This window comes from Engraulis encrasicolus, chromosome 3 (genome assembly GCF_034702125.1).
Source record: "Engraulis encrasicolus isolate BLACKSEA-1 chromosome 3, IST_EnEncr_1.0, whole genome shotgun sequence".
Taxonomy (NCBI): domain Eukaryota; kingdom Metazoa; phylum Chordata; class Actinopteri; order Clupeiformes; family Engraulidae; genus Engraulis; species Engraulis encrasicolus.
Genome location: NC_085859.1, coordinates 54268131 through 54293401, shown reverse-complemented (window position 1 = coordinate 54293401; position 25271 = coordinate 54268131). Strand labels below are relative to the sequence as shown.

The window sequence follows — 25271 nt, the reverse complement described above, 5'->3', positions numbered from 1 at the left end:
TAACGGGTATCTTCATATCCAGTTTGTAACTGTTTTCTCAATTCTAATTGATATTTGACTTTCATTTTTGGAGTCATCCAATAGATAAGGTAAAGATGGCAAAATTGAAAAACGGAAAGCTATTTGTTGCGGTATGTACTGTGTGCCATGGCACAAACTAGTTAGTTTTTGATTTTGGCCTTCGAAGACAAACGCTGAAGATGACCACAGTGGGCCATGTAATTGTACAGAATCTGTGAGATGTTGTAATTGGTGGACATTGTAGGACATGTGGCACATTCCATACATTTGGGGGATCTGATTTACAAATTTTTTTATGCAAGTTGATGCATTGGCCAAATCTACGTTCATTACTTTGTCTTTTAGCAGGAGAAAAATTGCGTTAACTAATAATGACCAGTGTTTCAGGTATTTGTTTGGCAAAATCATATTTAGAACTGGCAGACTGTAAAAAAGTAACCAGCTTCTGCATTCTGCTGCTTTCCATTTATGTGCAACATGCACAGTGCGTGGCACTCTGGGAACATCAGAGGGTGGGGTAATGGGTAATAGTTTTGCATCAATTTTGTTTTGAGACGTTCCGATATACCACGGTTCACTATGGTGTTTGCTGTTGAGCCAGATGTCTAAGAACTGTTTTGTGACCCCTAGTAGTACACAGTGCATGTAGTCAATGGTGAAGCTCTTGACCATGTCAAAACCATGTAATAAAATCAATGGTGACACAGACTTCACCCAAGAACATGGTTCACACCTTCATTGACCGCCTTTGCCCCACATTCAATGATATGCTTATGGCTTCTGTTTTCTGCCTCAACATCAGGATAAACCCTGGTATAACCCCTCCCTTTGGCCACAACCATCCCTTCATTTAAACAGTACCCACATCCATATGACCCATTGAACTGATGAACACCCTGAAGTACGCATTTTGCTACTGCATCACATGTGCAAGTAATAGGGAAAACCCTGGAAATGTGAGAAATGCCAGAGTTTGGATGGACCCACTCAATACCCTGTGTATTTATGTCTTTAATGTCTCTAACAAATTGGTGTAAAAATGTGGCCATATCAGGTTTGCCCTGTCCAAACCAGACCCCAGCCAGCATCACATTTTTGAAGCGTACCTCATCAGGCAGTTCATTGATAACACACTGAATGGGCCAGAGAGAATTAGCTGAAGAATTAAAAAGTGGAACACCATCACAGTTCCACAGTAAGGACACATCTCCTGGTTTGTAATCAGTTTTTTGAAGTAAAGGGTGCTTATTTGTATTGTCACTGATTCCCTCTTTTTGTATGATGTCACGAATTTGATTGGCTAATGAAAGGCTAATAAAGAAATTACCGTCTTTGATGTTGTCAGTATTTGATTCCTCACCACAGCTAGTGCAGTTATTGTGCTCTTTAGGTAAATGTGCTCCACAGCCTTGGCAAAAAAAATACAATTTGATTGTGTCTGAGGAATGTTTCAGGAGTTTTTTGAATATGTGTAGAGAGTGTGGTAGCATGCTATTTGCTGGTAAAATGATGCTTAATAATTTCAGTAGATCTTCAATCGCTGTGCTAGATAAACTATGCCTTAGGGAAAAGGCTAGGACAAGGACAATGAATTGGGCCAATGTCACATCTGACCCAGGATGTAAAGGCATAGACCTAGGCCTATCATTTGGGCATTGGGGCAACTGGGCATTGGGCAATTGGGCATTTTGTGTGCGACATTCAAAAGGAATGTCAGAAAGTATGTCATTGTCCTCCTCCACCATGTCATCGTCCTCACTGGCCTCAGCAGAACTGTGGAACTGTCTTTGCTCATCCTGGCTAGTTCTCCATTTTGATGTCCTGGGCACCTCATCAAGGACATCAGGGTCTAAAAACCTAAAAACATGAATGGCAGATGCCATACATTCACTGAAATTTAAAATTTAAATATAACCATATTATGCATTAATAAATATATAGCCCATATATAGGCCTATTGAAGGCAAAATATCATTGCCTTCCATAAATACCTTTTATATTTTCCCTTTTCCTTTGTAGATCTAGGCCTACTGGTTCCTGATTCCATTCAAAAGCTATAAAAGAAAAATACATAGGCCTATAAATTATGTCATATTAAATACTAATACTAAATACAGTAATTAATAAACATGATTCATCAAAATAGGCTACAGCTTTCCCTTCCCTTCAGTAGGCCACATTAGGCCTACTGCGCCAGGCCCCACACTAATGAGCTCACCCGCGTGAGATGTGAGTAGTCTCTAGAACGCAGTGGGCTACTTCAAAAAGCAGCAGTTGGTAGGCCTACGTCCAGGGGGCAGCAGAAGCGGTCTGATTGACAAAAAAGGAGGACGACATCTATGTGAGTTACGGTATATTTCTGTAATTTATGTGATTTAGTTATGAGATTTGGTCAGACAAACTTGAAATGCTATTATAACAGGCTATTTAGTTTTTTTAATGTGACATTACGTCAATGACGTTAATGCTAGCTGGTCTAGGCTAGCTAACAGAAAAGTAAACACATTATTGTAGGCTTAGTACTTAGTAGCCAATCTGTTAAAAGAAATTACGACTTCACTCACTGTTGACAATGAGATAGTAGGAGCGGCGTAGTCTACCGTAATGTTAGATGTGTTGATGGTTGATTTCTAGTTTCTAGATGATTTCTTCTTGTAATCATTGAGCCATCAGTGCTGTGTCTACGAATAGTGCAATGTTTAGCCGTTGCGAAGTAAGCGCACGGGCATAGATTGAGAATGTTTCTGTATTCTGTATTCCCCCCTATGTTATAGAATAATGTACGTGCTGATTGAATGGGTGGAGGACCCCCCATCGTGGGATGTGGTGCCGCTTAATAAAATTTTAAACGGAATCTGCGAGGTGGGCTACGTCTGCGACGTGCAGTATCAAGAAGAATCAAGCCCGGCAAAGGTCCTCCAGAAAGGTGCGTGCTTGTTTTGTTTGTTGTTTATGAAAATGGACTGAATTGTACTTATTTTGATGACTGACACCCGTGTTCTTTATTAGGGAGTCGAGTTAAATTAATGAAGGTGTTGGTGGAGATGGAGAGGCGCAGAAACGCTGGAAACGCCGTTCCGGAGTCTGACCGTGGCAGAGGATGCCGAGACAAACGCCCCCCGGCTCAGTATTCACCAGCCAGCAGTGAGGATGACGAGGTGAGTAAAGCAATGGAGAAAAACGAACACTACTATCGATGAGATTATCAAAGTGGAGGTTGTTTAGAACTAAGAACTTTAAATTATCTGAGGTTTCCTTACACCACTGCTATTATAATCTCTTATATAGGCCTACCTAACATCTTTATGTAGGCCTACCTAATTTGCTTTTATAAAATCCTTTACTTATTTTTTCTTTATCACTGTGTGACAAGCACAAGTGGAGGAGGCAAGGTCACATATTGGGATGCACCCATAGGCTACTAATGTAATGCAATAAAGTAAAATGTCCAATAATAACCAACTGTAAACTTGTTATAGGTGGAAAGCATCCCCCCCCCAAAAAAGAAAAAAAAAAATCTCTCAAAGGCACGGTCTCTGCAATTTCTGCACGAATACAGTCAAGGCCAAGAACTCTCCGGAGATATGGCAAGTTAACTCATATTATTATTACTTTTTTGGTAGGCTAGGCCAGTTTGTAGGCTACAGAATGCAACCTGATGCCTGATGCCCCCCCCCCCCCCCTCTCTCTCTCCTGTCTCTCTCCCTCCCCAGAGTCCAGCATCTCCCCAGAGTCCAGCATCTCCCCAGAGTCCAGCGCCTCCCCAGAGTTCCGATAATATCCTTCAGCTGAAGGACCAGCTAAACGAGCAGAGGGAGTTATTGGTGCAGATGATGGCAAAAATTGACAACTTGGAACGCATTGTGAGAGGTGTGTATTCTGCACTCTGAATATTAACACAGAGCTGAATAGTTTCTTGACAATAATTGTGGGATAAGGTACGTACCATGGCGAATAGACTAGGGATCTGTTGGATGCAATAACATATGTGTTTGAATGTGTGAGTGTATTTGCGTGATGCTGAAGGTGATACTAGGCCGGTGGTTGTGTGTGCGTGCAGTAATTTACCTTTTGAGCATTAGACATGGTAACAATCCAGGAGTTGGTTTTGTTTTGTGTTACACAGAGAACATCCAGCTGCAAGCATCCTCACCACCATCAAGAGGGTCAGCCCCATCACCCATTCCACCACCACCACCACCACCAACACCACCACCACCACCACCACCAACAACAACAACAACAACAAACCCTACCAGCACCAATGCCACCACATCACCATCCCTGGTAATCTTAAAATCTTAAGACTTAAAATCATTAATCATTAAAGACATACATCTTTAAATGTAGCATAGGTCTTTGTGTAAATAACTGTTAAGTATTTATCATCGAAGCACAGAAATAGTCTGGTTAACATTAGAGTCCATGGGATAAAAAAAAAAAAAAATGAGTGAATCTTGGGTAATGAGACCGATCTGCTCAAGCCTGGATTGGTGTTCATTAAAATGTGTGTAACTACAGTATTCTCTTCCTGTACTTTGGTCTGTTTTTTTAGGTGCAGATAGGCCCAGCCACACAAATAACAGCCAGCCAGTATGCCCACATTAAGTGGAATGACCCACGGAAGGCAACAAAAGATCTGATGCTGGCAGCTTTCGGGAGACAGGTCCTTGCCACGCATTCCTACACGGGCAAATCGTCCAATGCTTTTCCGGGACGGGACCCAAAGCCACAACTAAATTCAGCAGTAACGGCAGACATTATTAGTGAGTATCTTTTACCTACAATACCTTGTTTACACAAACAGCAAAGTTCTCAGACAAGGAGTTGTGATGCAGTGCATAAACCAAGTACTCATATCACTTTACTACTTTCACATAATGATACCTTACAGCCTTATTCAACAATGAATTCAATTACTTTCTTGAAGGCTTCTCAAAACTGTAGACATAACACCCTACAAAAGGTGTTTTAGTCTGTTTTGTAGGTGTATGCATTATGACTTGTCTTAATTTTTCATGTGTTTGTCTGCTCTGTATGTTTTTTTTCTCTCTCAGACTACATCACAACCAAATTTGGAGCAGAGGTCCAAGCAGTGAAGCAAGCAATGGCCCAGAAGTGTTCAGACGAGGCAAAAATGGCCAGACGCCGTTCCACATAACACACACACACACACACACACACACACACACACACACACACACACACACACACACACACACTGATTTAATAATCAAATAAAAATGAATGTACCATTTATTTTGCCTTTGTGAGCTATGTTTTAAAAATCATATAGTAATAAATCCTATAGGAATAGAAATCCTGTAAGAATAAATCCTATAGGAATAGAAATCCTATAAGAATAAATCCTATAGGAATAGAAATCCTATAGGAATTATCCCATCAGAATCCTATTGGATTTCTATCATATTTTGGAACAAATAATCCTATAGGAACATTAAAATCCTAAAGGATTCTTATAGGATTATTTGTTCCAAAATATGATAGAAATCCAATAGGATTCTGATAGGATAATTCCTATCAGAATCCCATGGGATTTTTTGATAAGGGAATGCCGAATTGGTTGGCGATAAGGCGATACTCGCCACAGCTACCTAATTTGTATAGCACCACTGCTACTCGCATCAACAGTGGAATAGGTGCCCTGACGGTGGTCGCTGCTGGTGCCATATAAGGAGCCATTATTTCGCACAGCTTATGGAAGGACCTCCTGGTCATCCTGAAGTTTTCCACCCACTCGCTGTCAGTGTATTCGTGTAAAACAATGGTATACCACCAATGTTGGCTCCTCACCCTCATCCACAACGACCTGGTCCTTGGTTGGGGAACAGGGATTGCAGGTACCCTTATCAAAAAATCCCATGGGATTCTGATAGGAATTATCCTATCAGAATCCTATTGGATTTCTATCATATTTTGGAACAAATAATCCTATAAGAATCCTTTAGGATTTTAATGTTCCTATAGGATTATTTGTTCCAAAATATGATAGAAATCCAATAGGATTCTGATGGGATAATTCCTATAGGATTTCTATTCCTATAGGATTTATTCTTATAGGATTTCTATTCCTATAGGATTTATTCTTACAGGATTTCTATTCCTATAGGATTTATTACTATATGATTTTTAAAACATAGCTCACAAAGGCAAAATAAATGGTACATTCATTTTTATTTGATTATTAAATCAGTGTGTGTGTGTGTGTGTGTGTGTGTGTGTGTGTGTGTGTGTGTGTGTGTGTGTGTGTGTGTTATGTGGAACGGCGTCTGGCCATTTTTGCCTCGTCTGAACACTTCTGGGCCATTGCTTGCTTCACTGCTTGGACCTCTGCTCCAAATTTGGTTGTGATGTAGTCTGAGAGAGAAAAAAAACATACAGAGCAGACAAACACATGAAAAATTAAGACAAGTCATAATGCATACACCTACAAAACAGACTAAAACACCTTTTGTAGGGTGTTATGTCTACAGTTTTGAGAAGCCTTCAAGAAAGTAATTGAATTCATTGTTGAATAAGGCTGTAAGGTATCATTATGTGAAAGTAGTAAAGTGATATGAGTACTTGGTTTATGCACTGCATCACAACTCCTTGTCTGAGAACTTTGCTGTTTGTGTAAACAAGGTATTGTAGGTAAAAGATACTCACTAATAATGTCTGCCGTTACTGCTGAATTTAGTTGTGGCTTTGGGTCCCGTCCCGGAAAAGCATTGGACGATTTGCCCGTGTAGGAATGCGTGGCAAGGACCTGTCTCCCGAAAGCTGCCAGCATCAGATCTTTTGTTGCCTTCCGTGGGTCATTCCACTTAATGTGGGCATACTGGCTGGCTGTTATTTGTGTGGCTGGGCCTATCTGCACCTAAAAAAACAGACCAAAGTACAGGAAGAGAATACTGTAGTTACACACATTTTAATGAACACCAATCCAGGCTTGAGCAGATCGGTCTCATTACCCAAGATTCACTCATTTTTTTTTTTTTTTATCCCATGGACTCTAATGTTAACCAGACTATTTCTGTGCTTCGATGATAAATACTTAACAGTTATTTACACAAAGACCTATGCTACATTTAAAGATGTATGTCTTTAATGATTAATGATTTTAAGTCTTAAGATTTTAAGATTACCAGGGATGGTGATGTGGTGGCATTGGTGCTGGTAGGGTTTGTTGTTGTTGTTGTTGTTGGTGGTGGTGGTGGTGGTGTTGGTGGTGGTGGTGGTGGTGGAATGGGTGATGGGGCTGACCCTCTTGATGGTGGTGAGGATGCTTGCAGCTGGATGTTCTCTGTGTAACACAAAACAAAACCAACTCCTGGATTGTTACCATGTCTAATGCTCAAAAGGTAAATTACTGCACGCACACACAACCACCGGCCTAGTATCACCTTCAGCATCACGCAAATACACTCACACATTCAAACACATATGTTATTGCATCCAACAGATCCCTAGTCTATTCGCCATGGTACGTACCTTATCCCACAATTATTGTCAAGAAACTATTCAGCTCTGTGTTAATATTCAGAGTGCAGAATACACACCTCTCACAATGCGTTCCAAGTTGTCAATTTTTGCCATCATCTGCACCAATAACTCCCTCTGCTCGTTTAGCTGGTCCTTCAGCTGAAGGATATTATCGGAACTCTGGGGAGGCGCTGGACTCTGGGGAGATGCTGGACTCTGGGGAGATGCTGGACTCTGGGGAGGGAGAGAAACAGGGGAGAGAGGGGGGGGGGCGGGGGGCATCAGGCATCTGGTTGCATTCTGTAGCCTACAAACTGGCCTAGCCTACCAAAAAAGTAATAATAATATGAGTTAACTTGCCATATCTCCGGAGAGTTCTTGGCCTTGACTGTATTCGTGCAGAAATTGCAGAGACCGTGCCTTTGAGAGATTTTTTTTTTTCTTTTTTGGGGGGGGGATGCTTTCCACCTATAACAAGTTTACAGTTGGTTATTATTGGACATTTTACTTTATTGCATTACATTAGTAGCCTATGGGTGCATCCCAATATGTGACCTTGCCTCCTCCACTTGTGCTTGTCACACAGTGATAAAGAAAAAATAAGTAAAGGATTTTATAAAAGCAAATTAGGTAGGCCTACATAAAGATGTTAGGTAGGCCTATATAAGAGATTATAATAGCAGTGGTGTAAGGAAACCTCAGATAATTTAAAGTTCTTAGTTCTAAACAACCTCCACTTTGATAATCTCATCGATAGTAGTGTTCGTTTTTCTCCATTGCTTTACTCACCTCGTCATCCTCACTGCTGGCTGGTGAATACTGAGCCGGGGGGCGTTTGTCTCGGCATCCTCTGCCACGGTCAGACTCCGGAACGGCGTTTCCAGCGTTTCTGCGCCTCTCCATCTCCACCAACACCTTCATTAATTTAACTCGACTCCCTAATAAAGAACACGGGTGTCAGTCATCAAAATAAGTACAATTCAGTCCATTTTCATAAACAACAAACAAAACAAGCACGCACCTTTCTGGAGGACCTTTGCCGGGCTTGATTCTTCTTGATACTGCACGTCGCAGACGTAGCCCACCTCGCAGATTCCGTTTAAAATTTTATTAAGCGGCACCACATCCCACGATGGGGGGTCCTCCACCCATTCAATCAGCACGTACATTATTCTATAACATAGGGGGGAATACAGAATACAGAAACATTCTCAATCTATGCCCGTGCGCTTACTTCGCAACGGCTAAACATTGCACTATTCGTAGACACAGCACTGATGGCTCAATGATTACAAGAAGAAATCATCTAGAAACTAGAAATCAACCATCAACACATCTAACATTACGGTAGACTACGCCGCTCCTACTATCTCATTGTCAACAGTGAGTGAAGTCGTAATTTCTTTTAACAGATTGGCTACTAAGTACTAAGCCTACAATAATGTGTTTACTTTTCTGTTAGCTAGCCTAGACCAGCTAGCATTAACGTCATTGACGTAATGTCACATTAAAAAAACTAAATAGCCTGTTATAATAGCATTTCAAGTTTGTCTGACCAAATCTCATAACTAAATCACATAAATTACAGAAATATACCGTAACTCACATAGATGTCGTCCTCCTTTTTTGTCAATCAGACCGCTTCTGCTGCCCCCTGGACGTAGGCCTACCAACTGCTGCTTTTTGAAGTAGCCCACTGCGTTCTAGAGACTACTCACATCTCACGCGGGTGAGCTCATTAGTGTGGGGCCTGGCGCAGTAGGCCTAATGTGGCCTACTGAAGGGAAGGGAAAGCTGTAGCCTATTTTGATGAATCATGTTTATTAATTACTGTATTTAGTATTAGTATTTAATATGACATAATTTATAGGCCTATGTATTTTTCTTTTATAGCTTTTGAATGGAATCAGGAACCAGTAGGCCTAGATCTACAAAGGAAAAGGGAAAATATAAAAGGTATTTATGGAAGGCAATGATATTTTGCCTTCAATAGGCCTATATATGGGCTATATATTTATTAATGCATAATATGGTTATATTTAAATTTTAAATTTCAGTGAATGTATGGCATCTGCCATTCATGTTTTTAGGTTTTTAGACCCTGATGTCCTTGATGAGGTGCCCAGGACATCAAAATGGAGAACTAGCCAGGATGAGCAAAGACAGTTCCACAGTTCTGCTGAGGCCAGTGAGGACGATGACATGGTGGAGGAGGACAATGACATACTTTCTGACATTCCTTTTGAATGTCGCACACAAAATGCCCAATTGCCCAATGCCCAGTTGCCCCAATGCCCAAATGATAGGCCTAGGTCTATGCCTTTACATCCTGGGTCAGATGTGACATTGGCCCAATTCATTGTCCTTGTCCTAGCCTTTTCCCTAAGGCATAGTTTATCTAGCACAGCGATTGAAGATCTACTGAAATTATTAAGCATCATTTTACCAGCAAATAGCATGCTACCACACTCTCTACACATATTCAAAAAACTCCTGAAACATTCCTCAGACACAATCAAATTGTATTTTTTTTGCCAAGGCTGTGGAGCACATTTACCTAAAGAGCACAATAACTGCACTAGCTGTGGTGAGGAATCAAATACTGACAACATCAAAGACGGTAATTTCTTTATTAGCCTTTCATTAGCCAATCAAATTCGTGACATCATACAAAAAGAGGGAATCAGTGACAATACAAATAAGCACCCTTTACTTCAAAAAACTGATTACAAACCAGGAGATGTGTCCTTACTGTGGAACTGTGATGGTGTTCCACTTTTTAATTCTTCAGCTAATTCTCTCTGGCCCATTCAGTGTGTTATCAATGAACTGCCTGATGAGGTACGCTTCAAAAATGTGATGCTGGCTGGGGTCTGGTTTGGACAGGGCAAACCTGATATGGCCACATTTTTACACCAATTTGTTAGAGACATTAAAGACATAAATACACAGGGTATTGAGTGGGTCCATCCAAACTCTGGCATTTCTCACATTTCCAGGGTTTTCCCTATTACTTGCACATGTGATGCAGTAGCAAAATGCGTACTTCAGGGTGTTCATCAGTTCAATGGGTCATATGGATGTGGGTACTGTTTAAATGAAGGGATGGTTGTGGCCAAAGGGAGGGGTTATACCAGGGTTTATCCTGATGTTGAGGCAGAAAACAGAAGCCATAAGCATATCATTGAATGTGGGGCAAAGGCGGTCAATGAAGGTGTGAACCATGTTCTTGGGGTGAAGTCTGTGTCACCATTGATTTTATTACATGGTTTTGACATGGTCAAGAGCTTCACCATTGACTACATGCACTGTGTACTACTAGGGGTCACAAAACAGTTCTTAGACATCTGGCTCAACAGCAAACACCATAGTGAACCGTGGTATATCGGAACGTCTCAAAACAAAATTGATGCAAAACTATTACCCATTACCCCACCCTCTGATGTTCCCAGAGTGCCACGCACTGTGCATGTTGCACATAAATGGAAAGCAGCAGAATGCAGAAGCTGGTTACTTTTTTACAGTCTGCCAGTTCTAAATATGATTTTGCCAAACAAATACCTGAAACACTGGTCATTATTAGTTAACGCAATTTTTCTCCTGCTAAAAGACAAAGTAATGAACGTAGATTTGGCCAATGCATCAACTTGCATAAAAAAATTTGTAAATCAGATCCCCCAAATGTATGGAATGTGCCACATGTCCTACAATGTCCACCAATTACAACATCTCACAGATTCTGTACAATTACATGGCCCACTGTGGTCATCTTCAGCGTTTGTCTTCGAAGGCCAAAATCAAAAACTAACTAGTTTGTGCCATGGCACACAGTACATACCGCAACAAATAGCTTTCCGTTTCTCAATTTTGCAATCTTTGCCTAATCTATTGGAAGACTCAAAAAATGACAGTGAAATAACACTTAGAATTGAGAAAATAGTTACAGACTGGATACGAAGATACCCGTTAAGAGTAAAAGCATTAGAGCTGACAAATGTTGTATTAATTGGATGCCCAAAGCAAAAAGAACTCAACAATGTAGAGCTGTCCTTGCTTTCGCATATCTGGGGGGCTCAAGGCACAACAACACTTGGTCAATATTACAATCGTGCAGTGTTAAATGGAAAAGTTGTCACAACAGAGGGGTATGGGTCTACACACAAACACAACAGTTATACTGTGGAGCTAAAAAATGGAACGATAGGAAAGATCACAGCCATCATAAGTGTAGACGGAAATGAGCCTGTATTTTTTGTAAATCTTTTTAAATCTGTTAATGCAATGTTTGCATCAGAGACAGTGGGACACTTGAAATTGATGACTGCAACACCCACTACAGTTGCAGTGAGATACAGTGAAATAAAAAGAAAGGTTGTTTTTATGGATATTGATAAATGTATATATGCGTCACTACAACCGAACATGATTGAAATAGATTAAATGTTAATTTCAATAAATTCCTCTATTTCTAAAATGGTGCAATTTGTTTATTTTTGGTGCTGTTACTTGGATGTTCACGCCACAAAGAACTAGGCTATATGAATAGGATTTCCAGAATCCTGTAGAATATTATTAGGGGAAAAAAGAAAGTCCTGTTGGAATGTATATAAATCCTATAGGATTTCCATAGTCCCATAGGGAAAAAGAAAATCCTATTGGAATGTATATAAATCCCATAGGATTTCCATAGTCCTATAGGAAAAAAATAAAAATCCTATTGGAATGTATGTAAATCCAATTGGATTTCCATAGTCCTATAGGAAAAAAGGAAAATCCTATTGGAATGTATATAAATCCTATAGGATTTTTACAGTCCTATAGGAAAAAACGAAAATCCTATTGGAATGTATATAAATCCTATAGGATTTTCATAATCCTATAGGAAAAACGGGAAATCCTATAGGATTTTTTGATAAGGGTAATGGCAGGCCTATTGCCTCTTCCCTGCGTAAAATGTACCACAGCGCCACAAACCTCCGAAAATGTATAATTTGTATAACATTAATTAATAAACAAAAAGTAACCGAAATCATATCCATTTTTACTAAACAAACGAGGGCAACATACGAGACCAATAGGCTATAGTTCTGCTAGTCAGTTGGTGAAAAACGGCTAAAAACAACCTGACAGCTTCGCGTGACCAAATGGATTGTGCGTGCGAGTCCTAGGCCTACTCATACTCGTGATTTTTTTTTTTTTTTAAGAAAAAAAACAGCACATATTTTTGTACCTGTAAAGCAAACTGCTCCGACCTACTGCAACATTTGTTGCAACAAATCCTATCGGATTATATTGATGTAACATGTAAACTCAGAAGAAATGTAATCTCTTTATTTGGGGCTCATGTATACAGTTCGGTCGAATTCTAATAAACCGATTACATTTAATCTCTTTATACGTAACGTGTCCATATAAACACGCCTAATGTTTTTATTTTTGCAAACTCTGTCAAGCCTGAAATCAGGCATGGAGCATGAATACTATCAGCCCTGTATTAACTTGGATATTGTCCAGTTTGCCAAAAGATGGAGTCACTGCACTTTGTCTTTAAATGGTAGTATAAGCTCAGCAAAAGATTCAAGCCGGGTTCTCCTTAGGGTGATAGTCTCTTGAACAGATGCATGTTAGTCTGTCACTCTGTTCCAATGTGGTCTCTTGTCTGTGATGTCATAAGAACTGTATTAGGCCTACAGTATGTGTCCTTGGAGATGGTTCTAAAACCTCACCTGAGTATACAGACACTCATTTAGCAGCAGGACACTGAAGAGTACAGTTGGATTATTGTTTGCTCCTGGACATTTACACACACCTCACATAGTATGGGACTCAGATGGACAGAAAAAGTCAGGGGTTCAGACCAATCATCATACTGTAAGTACATGAACATCAATTCTTAAACTCTGTTTAATTTTATTCTATTTTCATATTTCATATTTATTTATTTTTGTTTAAAATTCTGTTTATGTGTCTTGTTTTATTTTGATTCTGTCTGTACAGTGTCCTTGAGAGTTTTGAAAGGCGCTTTCAAATAAAATGCATTATTATTATTATTATTATTATTATCATCATCACAGCATTATCATATCAGTAAGCATAGGTTTTATATCAACTTCAACATGAAGACACACAGACACACACACAGATACACACAAAAACACACACACGCACACACAGATACACACAAAAACACACACACAAACACGCACACGCACACGCACAGACACACACAGAGAGACAGAGAGAGGGAGGGAGACAGAGAGACGGGGAGAGACAATGTTCCAGAGCTCCTACAACTTTATACTCGCCTACAAGTGGTATAAGCTCTGCAAAGGATTCAAACCAGATTCACCTTAGGATGATAGTCTCTTGAACAGATACATGTTAGTCTGCCACTCTATTCCAATAGGGTCACTTGTCTGTGATGTCATTATGGAGATGGTTTTAAAACCTCACCTTAGTATACAGACACTCATTTAGCAGCAGGAGACTGAAGAGTAGAGTTGGATTGTTGTTTGTTCCTGGACATTCACACGCCTCACATAGTATGGGACTCAGATGGACAGAAAAAGTCAGTGGTGTAGGACAATCATCATGCTGTTACATGCAGTACATGAACATCAACACAGCATTATCATCTTCAACATGAGGACCCTCCTTGACTTCTATACAAACGTCTGGGGTGAAGACTCCGCCCACTTTTGCAACTTCCCATTCACTTATCATGGTCCTTTTCTAAAATTAATTAAAAAAAATTGTAGCATACTTCACTACAGAAACATGCTTGATTTGGTATAAACCACAGTCACTGAAGAGATTCCCTTTGACAGCCAAAGCTGTCAGCGTCCCTGCTCACATGGTGGACAGCAAAAGTCAGGGGTGCAGGACAATCATCATGCTGTAAGTACATGGACATCAACACAGCATTATCTTCTAAGTCAGCATAGGTTTTATAGCTCAACTTCTGCATGATCTCACACACACACACACACACACACACACACACACACACACACACACACACTAAAAAAAAGAAAGAAAGGAAAAACAGTGGAATACCATACACCAGGGCCTTATCAATAAGGCAGGTGCCACATCAGGTATGGACCATCGATGTTCTTTCTATTCTGCACTTTAATTGTATTATCCGTCTGATTGGCTGAATGAAGTCTAAATCAATCAGTTTGATCAAAGCCAAATCCAACTACTGAGATGAGGGAAAAAATAACAGGTCACGGCCCAATCAATAATTCAAATCAGAGGTCAAATGATGTGCATGAGATCATAGACACACCCACTTGAACAGGAGCAACCCAGTGGAGTGATAACATCTGGAAAGGGAAAAGATGAAGGAGAGGAGGAAGGAAGGTAAAGAGAAATAGAGGAGAATTTGGAGAGGAGAGAGTGGAATGAGCGAGGAAGAGATGAGTTAGTAGGAGAGGCGGCAAAACTGGTGAGAAGGAAATGAGATGATTGGTAGAGAAAGGAAAGGGGGGGAAGAGGAAGGAACAGGAACAGCAGGGGAAGATAAGACTTAAGAGAGAAACAGAGGATCGGAGGGAGGCAGGCTTTTGAATGACAACAAAGGAAGAGAAGGAAAGAGAAGCAGAACGGAGGAGAGGTGGTGAAGGGGAAGATGTTGAAAATAGAAATGAGGACAGAAAATTGGGGAGAGGAGGAGAAAATAGAAAAGGAGGGAAGAAGGGCTGCAAGGAGACGAAGGAGATTGTGTGAGATAAAATAGGGAAGTGTAAGGGAGTGATTTATAAGCCCATATTCTCCACATACAACCCGGCTTTCTCCTCTATTATTGTGTCGAGCTGACTGGAGGTGTTGATTCAGCCTGGTTTGCATTACAGACCATGTTACACAAAGTGGGTGGCCAAAACGAAGGTTAGCAGCAACTTCTGAAAATTTTAGTTTGGAATGTGCCATTGCTATGGTTGGACTTGGTTGGATTATCCAGTGTCAAACTAAAGATTATTTTAAGGTCGTTGATCGGGTGGCCATTTTTGTTCATGGATTCACCGTTGCAGGCGAGCTGGTGCACAGCATTCTGGGCCTCGTTTCCGAAAGGGCCTTAAGTACTACCTAACGTTACGTGCTACTTAAGTTCACACGTAACACCATCGTAGAGCTCACGGAGCGTTTCCCAAAGCCAACTTAGCAAAGAACCATCGCAGGTTGACACGTAACTCTAAGAGCAATCCACGAGTGGTCTAGAGTAGTCTTAACGCGCTAAGATTGATCGTAGCGGCATGGCACAGTGGAGACAACCACAGGATATGAAGGGAAAAGAAGAAACCTGCGCATAAGATTGCTGTTTTAAGACGCGAGAGGCATGGCACAGTGGAGACACCCATAGGAAAAGAGGAAACTTGCGCTTCAAGTTGATGTTTTAAGACGGGAGTGTAGCCTAAATATCATGGCAGCACAGTTGACACTGCAACGAAAATAAGAAGGTAACATTAATTGTGGATGTGTAGGCCTATAAAATAAAAGTAATGTGTTTGGAAATATTTTACAGGTAGTAAAATAGTTCGACTGTGTTTGATAAACCTGGGCATAATTAAACTGTGATCAATCATAATTTGTGTGGGTGCTTCATGAACAAGAAGAAGGCAAAATGAATAAGGGGCTTCTTCGGCAACCAGAGACAAGAGTGTTGATGTCGGAAGGCCACTTCCGAAACTTTATTTATTTTATATTTTTTTGAAGAAAAATGGTCAGCGAGTTGTTGCACCCTCTTTCATTTTCAAGTAGCCTAAGAAAGGGAAGGCGACGCCGAAAATACATGATAGTTGTAGGCGAAGGGTAAGCTATGAGAAAAACGATAAAATGATTAAAAGGCAGCGATGGGGATTCGTGTAGATTTTTTGTTTTAATAACAGCAGACTGCCGTGCAAAAATGTCCTCACAGTTGTGAAAGTCTTGAGCGTGCGGTACTTTGCGCACCGCTCACCACATGTGCCAAGCTCCTCTCCCTATTCCGACTCTAGTAGGCTAAGCAATAACAAAAAGGCAGCGAGGGGATGTGTCAATTTTGATGGACATTGTTTTTCATAACAGCATGCTGACGTGCTCCCGACAGTTGTCAAGCCTTGAACGCCTTGAGGTTGTAACTTTGCGCATCCCAATTTGGAACTCCAACTAGGCCTAGCCTACTTGTCTTCTTAAATATTAAGCTGCAGTAGCCAAGTGCACGCGCTTTATCTGGGTCTTAACGGCGTAGCTCATTATTGCCGTCAGTTGGGAGTTTTGCATGATTTCATTGTGTGTGTGCATTTTATTTCATTTGCCAACAATAACTCCTGTCGATAGTTGCAAACTGCTACAAATGTAGTCCCACCCTTATAGAAAACAACTTTTGATACTGACACACGCCTTACATTTTGTAAATGGTTTAGCAGCAGATGACAGCGCAGTTCACTCTGAGTACACTTCAGCACCACATATGTGGACAGCGATCCTTAAGAGCGACGCTACGAATGATCTTAGAGGCTGTGCACGCGCGTTCATGTACGAGTGTCTTTGGGAAATAGTCGTAGGAAATCTAAGAACATTCGTAGGATCACTGGTTAACGACACACGTAAGGCTAAGAACCATCGTTATCGGGAAACGAGGCCCTGGGAAGTAGGCAGTGACAGGCTCAGTGCGGTACAGCCAGATGAAATACTGAGGGCTAATTGAAAATAAACTGCAGCTGAGTCATGCCTTGTGGAGCTGTACTGGGTAGTGGAAAATGGGCAGTGGAGAAGCCCATTGGAGCTGATAGAGCCCAAATTTTGCTGCATATTGTCAAGATAGGAGATGTTGAGCCCAGTAGATGTTCTGAGTCCTCTGGATGTTCTAGGAACATCTGGTGGAGCGTGTGCTGGAAGCAAAGGGAACCATATTCATTCAGGTTCAGGGAATGTATGAGAGAATGTATTTTTAAAATCCAATAAATGGCTTTTTACATCATGGAGGAACCAGATGTAGGCATTATGATATATAACCTGAGGGTGGAAACCCATTTTTTGAATGTCATGAATGTCCTATACAGGTCTAAGAGACATCCCATATTTTCTAGGAAATGACTCTCACCATAAACCCACAACATTCACATTTTTTGACATGATATGATCCCACTGGCGATTTTAGGCTCAGGCATTTTTAAGTAACATATTGGATCTTAGAACAAATTTGGACAAATTAGAACAAAAACAACACAACACTATTGTAACTGTCCCATGAGATGCTGGCTAGCAGGGTGCCATGTTAGTCTGCACTGCTCAATGAAGATACAGAAAAAAAATCTTTGACAAATCACATTAGTTATACTTCAAATGTGGTAATGCTGTTTAGTATGGGATAAAACTGAACTGACATACGTTCTGGTTGATGTGTTTTGCCTATTTTGTGGCAGAATGCAATTACCCTCTTGTGTGTTCATTGTGTTCTGTGATGAGGGTGTGTTCTTCCAATATAAAATTGTGTATCTAGAGCAGTGGTTCTCAACCTTTCTTGAACAAACGCCCCCTGGACCTCACCCTAAGCCTCCCAACGCCCCCTTGACTTCATCATAAGCCCATCAACAACCCCCTTAAGTATTAAAAAAATGAAACAGACTAATGCCCCCAATGATAGCTAAGCACTGCCACCACTCAATTGTATCCTTCTCAAAAACCCCCCAGGACTCACTAACGCCCCATGGGGGGCTGTATCGCCCCTGTTGAGAAACACAAATCTACAGAAAGCAGACATATACAAACATTGATGTTCTATCATTGTGGTGTTTCCTATTTCTGTAGCCAGACATCCCTCTCCAATGTCTATGAGGACATGAAGCGATAATCCTGTCATTAAGATGCCGAATTTATTTCTGTGGCCTGAAACTTTTCAAAGATTTTTCACATCACATCTTTTGCTAAGACTGTTTGCAGCTTTGGACTGATAGTTTTCAAGCATTACTGTCAAGAGATTTCATTCCCCCTTTTTGCCATTTGAGATATGTAACCTCCCCTGAGAGAGGAAAAATATGGGCAGCTTCAAGATATGGGATTACTTAACATTTTATTTATTAAATCGGAAAAAAACTCAAAATGTTTCTACCACTTTCATTTCCACCGGCTGCTCACAGTCTCACTATATTTACATTCCCTACATGAAGAGTAAATAATTGATGACTCCTCTTGGTGGACATTATTACCCTTTATGTTGACCTTTAACTTTCTCATTTCCACAAATGATCCAGAGGCTTCTACAACTCCTGACAATCATGGAAAAGACCCCTGCGGCCAGACCCTGCGCAAGTAACACATAATATCTGAGAGAATATTGGACGTGGAATCTCATTATCTTTGATAATAGTTTTTGTTAGCTTGTTACTTATTACGTTATTGAGTGGAATGTTATTACGTTATGGGTAGGGAAGTGTTATTACGTTATGGGCAAGTTATTACGTTATTACGTTTGAAATGGGCCCAAATTATTACGTTACGGGCAGTTATTACGTTATGGGCAGTTATTACATTTTGGGTTCTTACAGCGCGGTTTCATAATATCTACCTACACACTTTCGGGTTGGGCCCGTCCGTTTTTTTCTGGGCCCACCTGTTTTATTACTTATGCCTACGCCCCTGCCTCTCTCTCTCTCTCTCTCTCTCTCTCTCTGTCTCTCTCTCTCTGAAGAAGAGTCATGGTGAGATGATACCTATTGCTACTACAGCAGGTCAGTGGGACTACAGTACTTCTGTTACAACCCATTCCACTCTAATGTGTCTAATTGCTAGTTCGTTCTACCCTTCTTCTTTTTCTTTATCCACTTTCTTCTTCTTCTTCTTCTTCTTCTCCATCAATCCGCCAAGTTTTTAGGACATGTTGTGGCCAGCATCTGGGCATTAATTCTGTTGCTTTGATTTGGTGTCACAGGAGATTGGCTGGGCGCGTAATCCTCTCAAGTGCTTAGCATCGGCTACCATAGCGTAGAGTTCCCAGCCACAGCTCAGCATGGGAGTGACTTAATAATTCCAGTAGCCATGCCATAGCCTAATGTGGCTAAGCCTAATGTAGCTTAGCCTTAGCCCTGGCAGCACTGCTTTCCCAGGCTGTTTCTCCACTACACACAGGCGGGATGATGGTGGCACACACTCGGTCCCCGCACACTTAACTAGCGTGACATTATGCTCTCAATTATTGCCCGCACGCTGTGCCACCGTGACACACTCATAAATAGGGTTGCCAATTGTCAGTGGAAAAAATACAGGACACTTCACTGTGTCGCTGGTTGTGGGGGTCCTCCCCCATAAAATGTTGCATTCCTGCATTCTAACGTTCCGTGTCCCATTTCAGCTCAAAACAGAACCCGTACTTTATCTCTAAATACGAGAAGATTCCGTATTTCAAAGGACAGTTGCCAACCCTACCCCCACACACACACACACACACACACACAAAGTTCTCACCTCTTAAAGGGACACTCCACCCATTTTGCATTAGGCTTTCCATTTATAGACACCCAGTCATACTTTTGAATGGTCTTTCAAAAATCTCTCAATTCCCCCTGATATAGGAGAAATCCGCATCCATCTCTTAACACTTCCTTTGTCAATGATGTAAAAATGGTCATTTTGCATCATCGACATAGGAAGTGTAAGAGAGGTGGATTTCTGTTGAGAAATCTGTTCTGTTCCCACCTTTTCAACCCCGCCCATAGGGGGTTGGACCTAATGCTCTAACAGACCTATCACAGATCAGTGTCCCAGTGCTTTTGAAATCACTGGCATTGAGGCTACAGTAAGCAGTGTTGCCAGATTGGGCTGTTTCCCACCCAATTGGGCTGCTTGGGATGGCCGTCTGCGGGTAAAAATGGCATTTTACAGGAAAACTCGCCCAATCTTTCCCATCGACATCAACTTGGGCGGGATTTAGTGCTTCCAGGCGGGTTTTGAGCATTTTTTGGGCTGGAAATCATCAGCCTCATCTGGCAACACTGCCAGTAAGTCACTGGCATAGCTGGAAAGGAGAAGCTGGAGCACACTGCAGCTTAGTTTTCAAGACTTTATTTTGAGCACACACCAGACCAAGGTTTCGGTGTTGCTACACCTTCTTCAGAGTCAAATGATGGCAAGAGAGAGACACACATTTCAGGACTTGACATTCACAGGTGATCCCACTTGGTTTGGCTAAATTGGTCTCATCTCATTGCAGGTAATTGACCCCACCCCCCAACACCAGGACAAGATTGCGAGATCATTCCAAGACCATGTGAGAGCATTGTTCTGGCGGCAGAATTTATAAATAGATCGCCGAACACAACGTGCTTCTGAACAAAGTAAACAATTGTTTCACTGAACAACATTTAAGGGAGAAGATAAAATAACTCTCTAGGACATTTTATTATCCTCAAAATGATGCAGAATCCATTCTGTAGTAGCCTACAGTAGCTGTAGCCTCTCTTCGCAACTCCTGCTTTGTCTGCCTACCTACATGGTCGCTGGTGGCGCACGCCAAGTTACAAAAAATGTGGGGTGCACGAACTCGCGACACGGCAGCTCGCGCCACGGCGTGTGACGTCATTTTGGGTCACGTGACGGCGCGCGCCATCGTCGCGAGTGAAGTATGAAGGAGGGTAGCGCCAGTCACGCCAAGTATGAATCCCCCTTAAGGGCGCTTTTGAAGTATGAATAGTCTGGCGCAAGTGATGACGTCATTAATGGTTCTCGCGCCAAAGTGCGCACGTGAAGTATGCAGAGCCCTTTAGAGACATTGGAAGTGAAGAATCTACAGGCAGACAGCAGCAGTATGCACCAGTGTTTTCAATGAGCTGTCAGAACACTACCTTTTGGCTTGCCTCTCTTCACTCAATTAGCCCCCCATACAGTATGTCCCTTCATCCGATGTCAGAATTCCCAAAGTCTTCCACAGTAGATGCGAAATAAATCCAGGTCAGATAATAACAGAAACAGATACACCCATAAGGGCCGAAACGCATACACACTGTTGCTTAATAAATGCTAAAGAAATTGTAACCTAGAGTGCCTCGGATTTTCTCTATCTGGAAAAAATAACATCAACAGGGTTACATCTGATAACCGTCCAACATACCACATGAGGCCACTGCATTCAATGCGACAACCAACACTTCATTTGAAATCCGTACATATCCATATGTAAGTGAATGAAGTGAAGGATAGCACTCTTCAGATATTTATTTCTTTATTCGCCTATGTACTGTATGTGAATAAAGAAAGAAAAATCTGAAGAGTGTCGCCCCATTCACTTACTGGATGTTTTATGTGGGATTCAGCAGCCAGTTAAGAACTAGTTAACTGTTAATCATAAGGCGATAGTGTGAACGCGTCTCCTCCACTTACATATTCATCTGGCCATCACAGGGGCAAATGGCCACGGTCTCAATCTTTCCTGTGTTGTCTGCAGTGAATGCTACTGGCCTTGAAGTCAAAGAACATTCATCTGATTCAGAAGCAAAAGCAAGACCATACTATTTCTCCCATAAGTACTTATCATATTTCATCAAGGCTGGATTAAGTCCATAGCGGCTACTAAAGTAAATCTGTATTAGGGGTCGACCGATACAGGTTTTTTTAATGGCCGATGCGATACCGTTTTTTTTTTTCCATCACCCTTGGTCGATACCCGATTTCCGATACCCGATTTTGGGCTGATATGGGTTAAAAAAAGGTTAAAAAATGACAAATATTCCAGGCCTCAAGTTAAAAATAAACTTTCCTTTAACATTATCAAATTGAGGTAGAACTTCTAACATTTTAACACCCACTCTAACAATCAAGTAATGTCTAACAATAAAGTAATAAAAAATAAAGTGTCTTGGTACTTAAAAAAAAAAACGAATGACATAAAATAATAAATGTTGCGTATTGGCCAAAACCACACGCGTATCGGCCGATACCGATACACTTAAAAAATGCAAATATTGCCCCGATATATATATAGGTCTATCCTTAATCTGTATACTTCAGTAATTCTAAATGTATACAATTTACACTCATCTTCATCACTCTCACTTACCTAAAGTGCTATGAATGTGCTATGAATGTGCAAAGTCGCTTAAATTGTTGATATTAGTCACACATACATTTGAGGCAGGGCCGCGTTATCCTATGGTGCAACCGGTGCTGCAGCACCGGGCCCCGCCACTAGAGGGGGCCCCGGACGTCGTGAGATTGAAAAATATGAAACGATATTTTGAGACAATCAATTGTACTTTTGACGCATTTCGCCTTCCGTAGGCAAGCAGAGGCGCATATGCATATCTTGTCACCAGGCTAGACAGGCAGCTTGGGCCCCCCAAGACTTACCTAAAGTGCTATGAATGTGCTATGAATGTGCAAAGTCGCTTAAATTGTTGATATTAGTCACACATACATTTGAGGTTAAGTACATAAGTGCATACTATCTCTGCCAGTCAGCATTACACACACATTCAGAATTAAGGGCATGCTGTCTAAATGTCAGCCATGCACTCACTCTTTCATTGGACTGAGAGTACATGATCTCCTGAGTGTGTGCTAGTGACATCTTTGCAGCATGTTCTGTAGTCTTATGTGAATTCTAAAAGGCTGTTTCTTTGCTTTCGCATAGCGATTAATACCAATGGGCTTGGTGATCTTATTTTGCCATTTAATACTCAAGGTATTGACATTAACTTATTGGAGATGGTTAAAACAGCAAACACATTAACTGTAAAAAGCACAGGAATCTTATCATTTTCAACCAATTATATCTACCAATAGCTATGGACTCCAAACGGCACATAAAACTGTCTCTCTGTCAGTCATCAATATTATTATTATTATTATTATTATTATTATTATTATTATTATTATTATTAATGTCATTTGCCCATTTAATCATCAAATGTCAGACAACATGCAATACAGAAAATCTTTGTCTTGAAGTGAATAAACTACTGTGAAAGTTTCAAATTGACATCTCGTAGTTTAACATTTTACCCCATTCACCAAGTATCTCCTATTGTCTCCCTTTATGGAAAAATGAATGGGAAATCTCCAACTTTGACTTTGAAAAAAAGAATGTTCCACTAAATGATGGCCAAAATAAATTGATTTTTAATATGTCATTGAGATACACTTACGGATTACAAAAAACTTGGAATGATTAGTATTGCAATTTCTCCCGTGTCAAATGATAGATTGACTGGACTAATAGGGCATGGCAGTGGTCAACACACCCACATTGCCTACAGTATGCTACAGTAGGTGCACATTCTGCTCTCTTCCATTGCTATGGTGACCATGGCGACCAGCTGTGCAGCAGTGGCTGGATAGCTTTTTAATGCCTACTGTTGCCGTGGGGACTGACGTCAGTTCTTTTTGATTGCCCACCTGTGCCTCACAATCCTGAGACTGATTGAATTACATCACACTGTCATTTGTATAACCATTCCAACGATTAAATGTGCCAACCCAGCTTTACAGCATGGGGTGGCAAAGCAGCGGGAATTAACCGTGAAAGACACATTAGACCATATAATCCATACTAGTATCATAATTATGGATTCATATTTTGCATGGCATAGCCTGGTGTTACAGTAAGAAGTGATGACACTGATGAAGTCATCTGAGCCACTTGACACATGCTGACCTCTATCTGAGACTGCTTGGCCATAGATGCAGTGACACACATATATAATACTTCAGATGTGGACTCCCCAGAGGATGGAGATACAGCCAGGTGCTCAAATGAGCTGTTGAGAGCAACTGGCCTGTGTTTCTATCATTGTTTTTTTTTTTTTAAGCTTGAAGACTTTAGGACTTTCAATTCGCCATTCCCCTCCAGATTTGTTTCTGGTGATGCCTCTGGGGCATCCATCTGTGGATTACAGGGTGTTAATCAAAGTGGGGGCTGAAGGGACTGGACTTCCAGCTGAGCCTCAAGAGCCTCTGATTGCTTCCACTCCTCATGGGAGGTCTATGGAGAAGATGAATGTCCACTCCTTCCACCAAGACATTTAAATTCCACATTATACATCAGCCTATTTCTGTGCGACAAGTAAAAATCCTTGACTGAATAAGTACACAGGCATAAAAACAATAGCACACACATAGAGACGTAGGCTACAGCGCAATCATGCATATTTACAGAAATACACACGGGCACACACATAAACTGTCTCACACACACGCACACACACACACACACACACACACACACACACACACACACACACACACACACACACACACACACACACACACACACACACACATGTATGTACATATACACACATATACCTATACATGCATATGTACCAGTCTTCAGTCCTCCAAAGGCCAAGGGGAGAGGACTGGTGTGTGTGTCCTGGTATCCTCCATCTGCCAGGGTTGCCAGGCAACTCACCTCTGGGCGCACTCCCCAGGGAGGGTCAGCAGGGGTGAAGGGGAGACTGGGTGCTACCCTGACCCAGCTCCGGGGAATGTGCGTGCGTGTCTGTGTGCGCGAGTGCGTGCGTGCGTGTGAAACCTGCTGTCTGTCAGTAGGATCTTAGAGCAGCAGGCAATGCCATGTAATCACAAATGAGAGGTCATGTGTAGAGAGGAAGGGAGGGGGTGATGGTGGATTTGGGGCCTAAGGCCATCCCACTTCCTGGTTAACTAAAGACAAGGGCATCTCTAATCTCCCTCCATGAACCCTGATTAATGGACACCAAGCACTACTGTACTGCCCTTACACACACACACGCGCGCGCGCACATGCACACACACACGTGCACACACAGACG

The 25271-nt window shown here is 41.4% G+C and overlaps 4 protein-coding genes and 1 long non-coding RNA gene across 8 annotated transcripts in view; 3 read left to right on the top strand and 2 right to left on the bottom strand.

Annotated features, from left to right (window-relative positions):
• Positions 1–731: 731 nt before the first annotated feature.
• LOC134445144 (uncharacterized) lies at positions 732–2331 on the bottom strand. Its single transcript, XM_063194228.1, has 3 exons — positions 2240–2331; positions 2013–2075; positions 732–1878 (listed from the first exon to the last, which is right to left on the bottom strand). Exons 2-3 carry the CDS (start codon positions 2066–2068, stop codon positions 732–734), a joined length of 1203 nt encoding a protein of 400 aa, XP_063050298.1. The 5' UTR covers positions 2069–2075; positions 2240–2331.
• On the top strand, positions 2287–5227 carry LOC134445529 (early boundary activity protein 2-like). 2 transcript variants are annotated; one of them, XM_063194589.1, is made up of 8 exons: positions 2287–2362; positions 2796–2947; positions 3031–3179; positions 3501–3608; positions 3753–3891; positions 4148–4308; positions 4577–4787; positions 5079–5227. In XM_063194589.1, the coding sequence occupies exons 2-8, from the start codon at positions 2800–2802 to the stop codon at positions 5180–5182; spliced, it is 1020 nt and encodes a 339-aa protein (XP_063050659.1). In that variant the 5' UTR covers positions 2287–2362; positions 2796–2799; the 3' UTR covers positions 5183–5227. The 2 variants fall into 2 exon arrangements, with proteins under 2 accessions (XP_063050659.1, XP_063050658.1); XM_063194588.1 differs by having other exon boundaries at positions 3735–3891.
• Positions 5228–6250: 1023 nt separating this feature from the next.
• On the bottom strand, positions 6251–9188 carry LOC134445528 (early boundary activity protein 2-like). 2 transcript variants are annotated; one of them, XM_063194586.1, is made up of 8 exons: positions 9113–9188; positions 8528–8679; positions 8296–8444; positions 7867–7974; positions 7584–7740; positions 7170–7327; positions 6691–6901; positions 6251–6399 (listed from the first exon to the last, which is right to left on the bottom strand). In XM_063194586.1, exons 2-8 carry the CDS (start codon positions 8673–8675, stop codon positions 6296–6298), a joined length of 1035 nt encoding a protein of 344 aa, XP_063050656.1. In that variant the 5' UTR covers positions 8676–8679; positions 9113–9188; the 3' UTR covers positions 6251–6295. The 2 variants fall into 2 exon arrangements, with proteins under 2 accessions (XP_063050656.1, XP_063050657.1); XM_063194587.1 differs by having other exon boundaries at positions 7584–7722.
• Positions 8782–11980, top strand: LOC134445527 (uncharacterized). 2 transcript variants are annotated; one of them, XM_063194584.1, is made up of 4 exons: positions 8782–8889; positions 9144–9235; positions 9400–9462; positions 9597–11980. In XM_063194584.1, exons 3-4 carry the CDS (start codon positions 9407–9409, stop codon positions 11944–11946), a joined length of 2406 nt encoding a protein of 801 aa, XP_063050654.1. In that variant the 5' UTR covers positions 8782–8889; positions 9144–9235; positions 9400–9406; the 3' UTR covers positions 11947–11980. The 2 variants fall into 2 exon arrangements, with proteins under 2 accessions (XP_063050654.1, XP_063050655.1); XM_063194585.1 differs by lacking the exon at positions 8782–8889 and having other exon boundaries at positions 9139–9235.
• Positions 11981–13272: 1292 nt separating this feature from the next.
• Positions 13273–25271, top strand: part of LOC134446380 (uncharacterized) — a 15878-nt gene continuing 3879 nt past the window's right edge. Inside the window, exons 1-2 of the long non-coding RNA XR_010034410.1 lie at positions 13273–13377; positions 14334–14403. This is a non-coding gene — a long non-coding RNA (uncharacterized LOC134446380). The remainder of the gene's footprint in view (positions 13378–14333; positions 14404–25271) is intronic.

Coding starts and splice junctions, on each gene's coding strand:
- LOC134445528 (XM_063194586.1), bottom strand. CDS start 8,675: ATGTACGTGCTGATTGAATGGGTGGAGGACCCCCCATCGTGGGATGTG. Junction 7,741..7,866: donor AAGAACTCTCCGGAGATATG/GCAAGTTAACTC, acceptor CTCCCTCCCCAG/AGTCCAGCATCTCCCCAGAG. Junction 6,400..6,690: donor AGTAACGGCAGACATTATTA/GTGAGTATCTTT, acceptor TTTCTCTCTCAG/ACTACATCACAACCAAATTT.
- LOC134445144 (XM_063194228.1), bottom strand. CDS start 2,068: ATGGAATCAGGAACCAGTAGGCCTAGATCTACAAAGGAAAAGGGAAAA. Junction 1,879..2,012: donor GAAAAGGGAAAATATAAAAG/GTATTTATGGAA, acceptor TCATGTTTTTAG/GTTTTTAGACCCTGATGTCC.
- LOC134445529 (XM_063194588.1), top strand. CDS start 2,800: ATGTACGTGCTGATTGAATGGGTGGAGGACCCCCCATCGTGGGATGTG. Junction 3,180..3,500: donor CCAGCAGTGAGGATGACGAG/GTGAGTAAAGCA, acceptor AACTTGTTATAG/GTGGAAAGCATCCCCCCCCC. Junction 3,609..3,734: donor AAGAACTCTCCGGAGATATG/GCAAGTTAACTC, acceptor CTCCCTCCCCAG/AGTCCAGCATCTCCCCAGAG.
- LOC134445527 (XM_063194584.1), top strand. CDS start 9,407: ATGGAATCAGGAACCAGTAGGCCTAGATCTACAAAGGAAAAGGGAAAA. Junction 9,463..9,596: donor GAAAAGGGAAAATATAAAAG/GTATTTATGGAA, acceptor TCATGTTTTTAG/GTTTTTAGACCCTGATGTCC.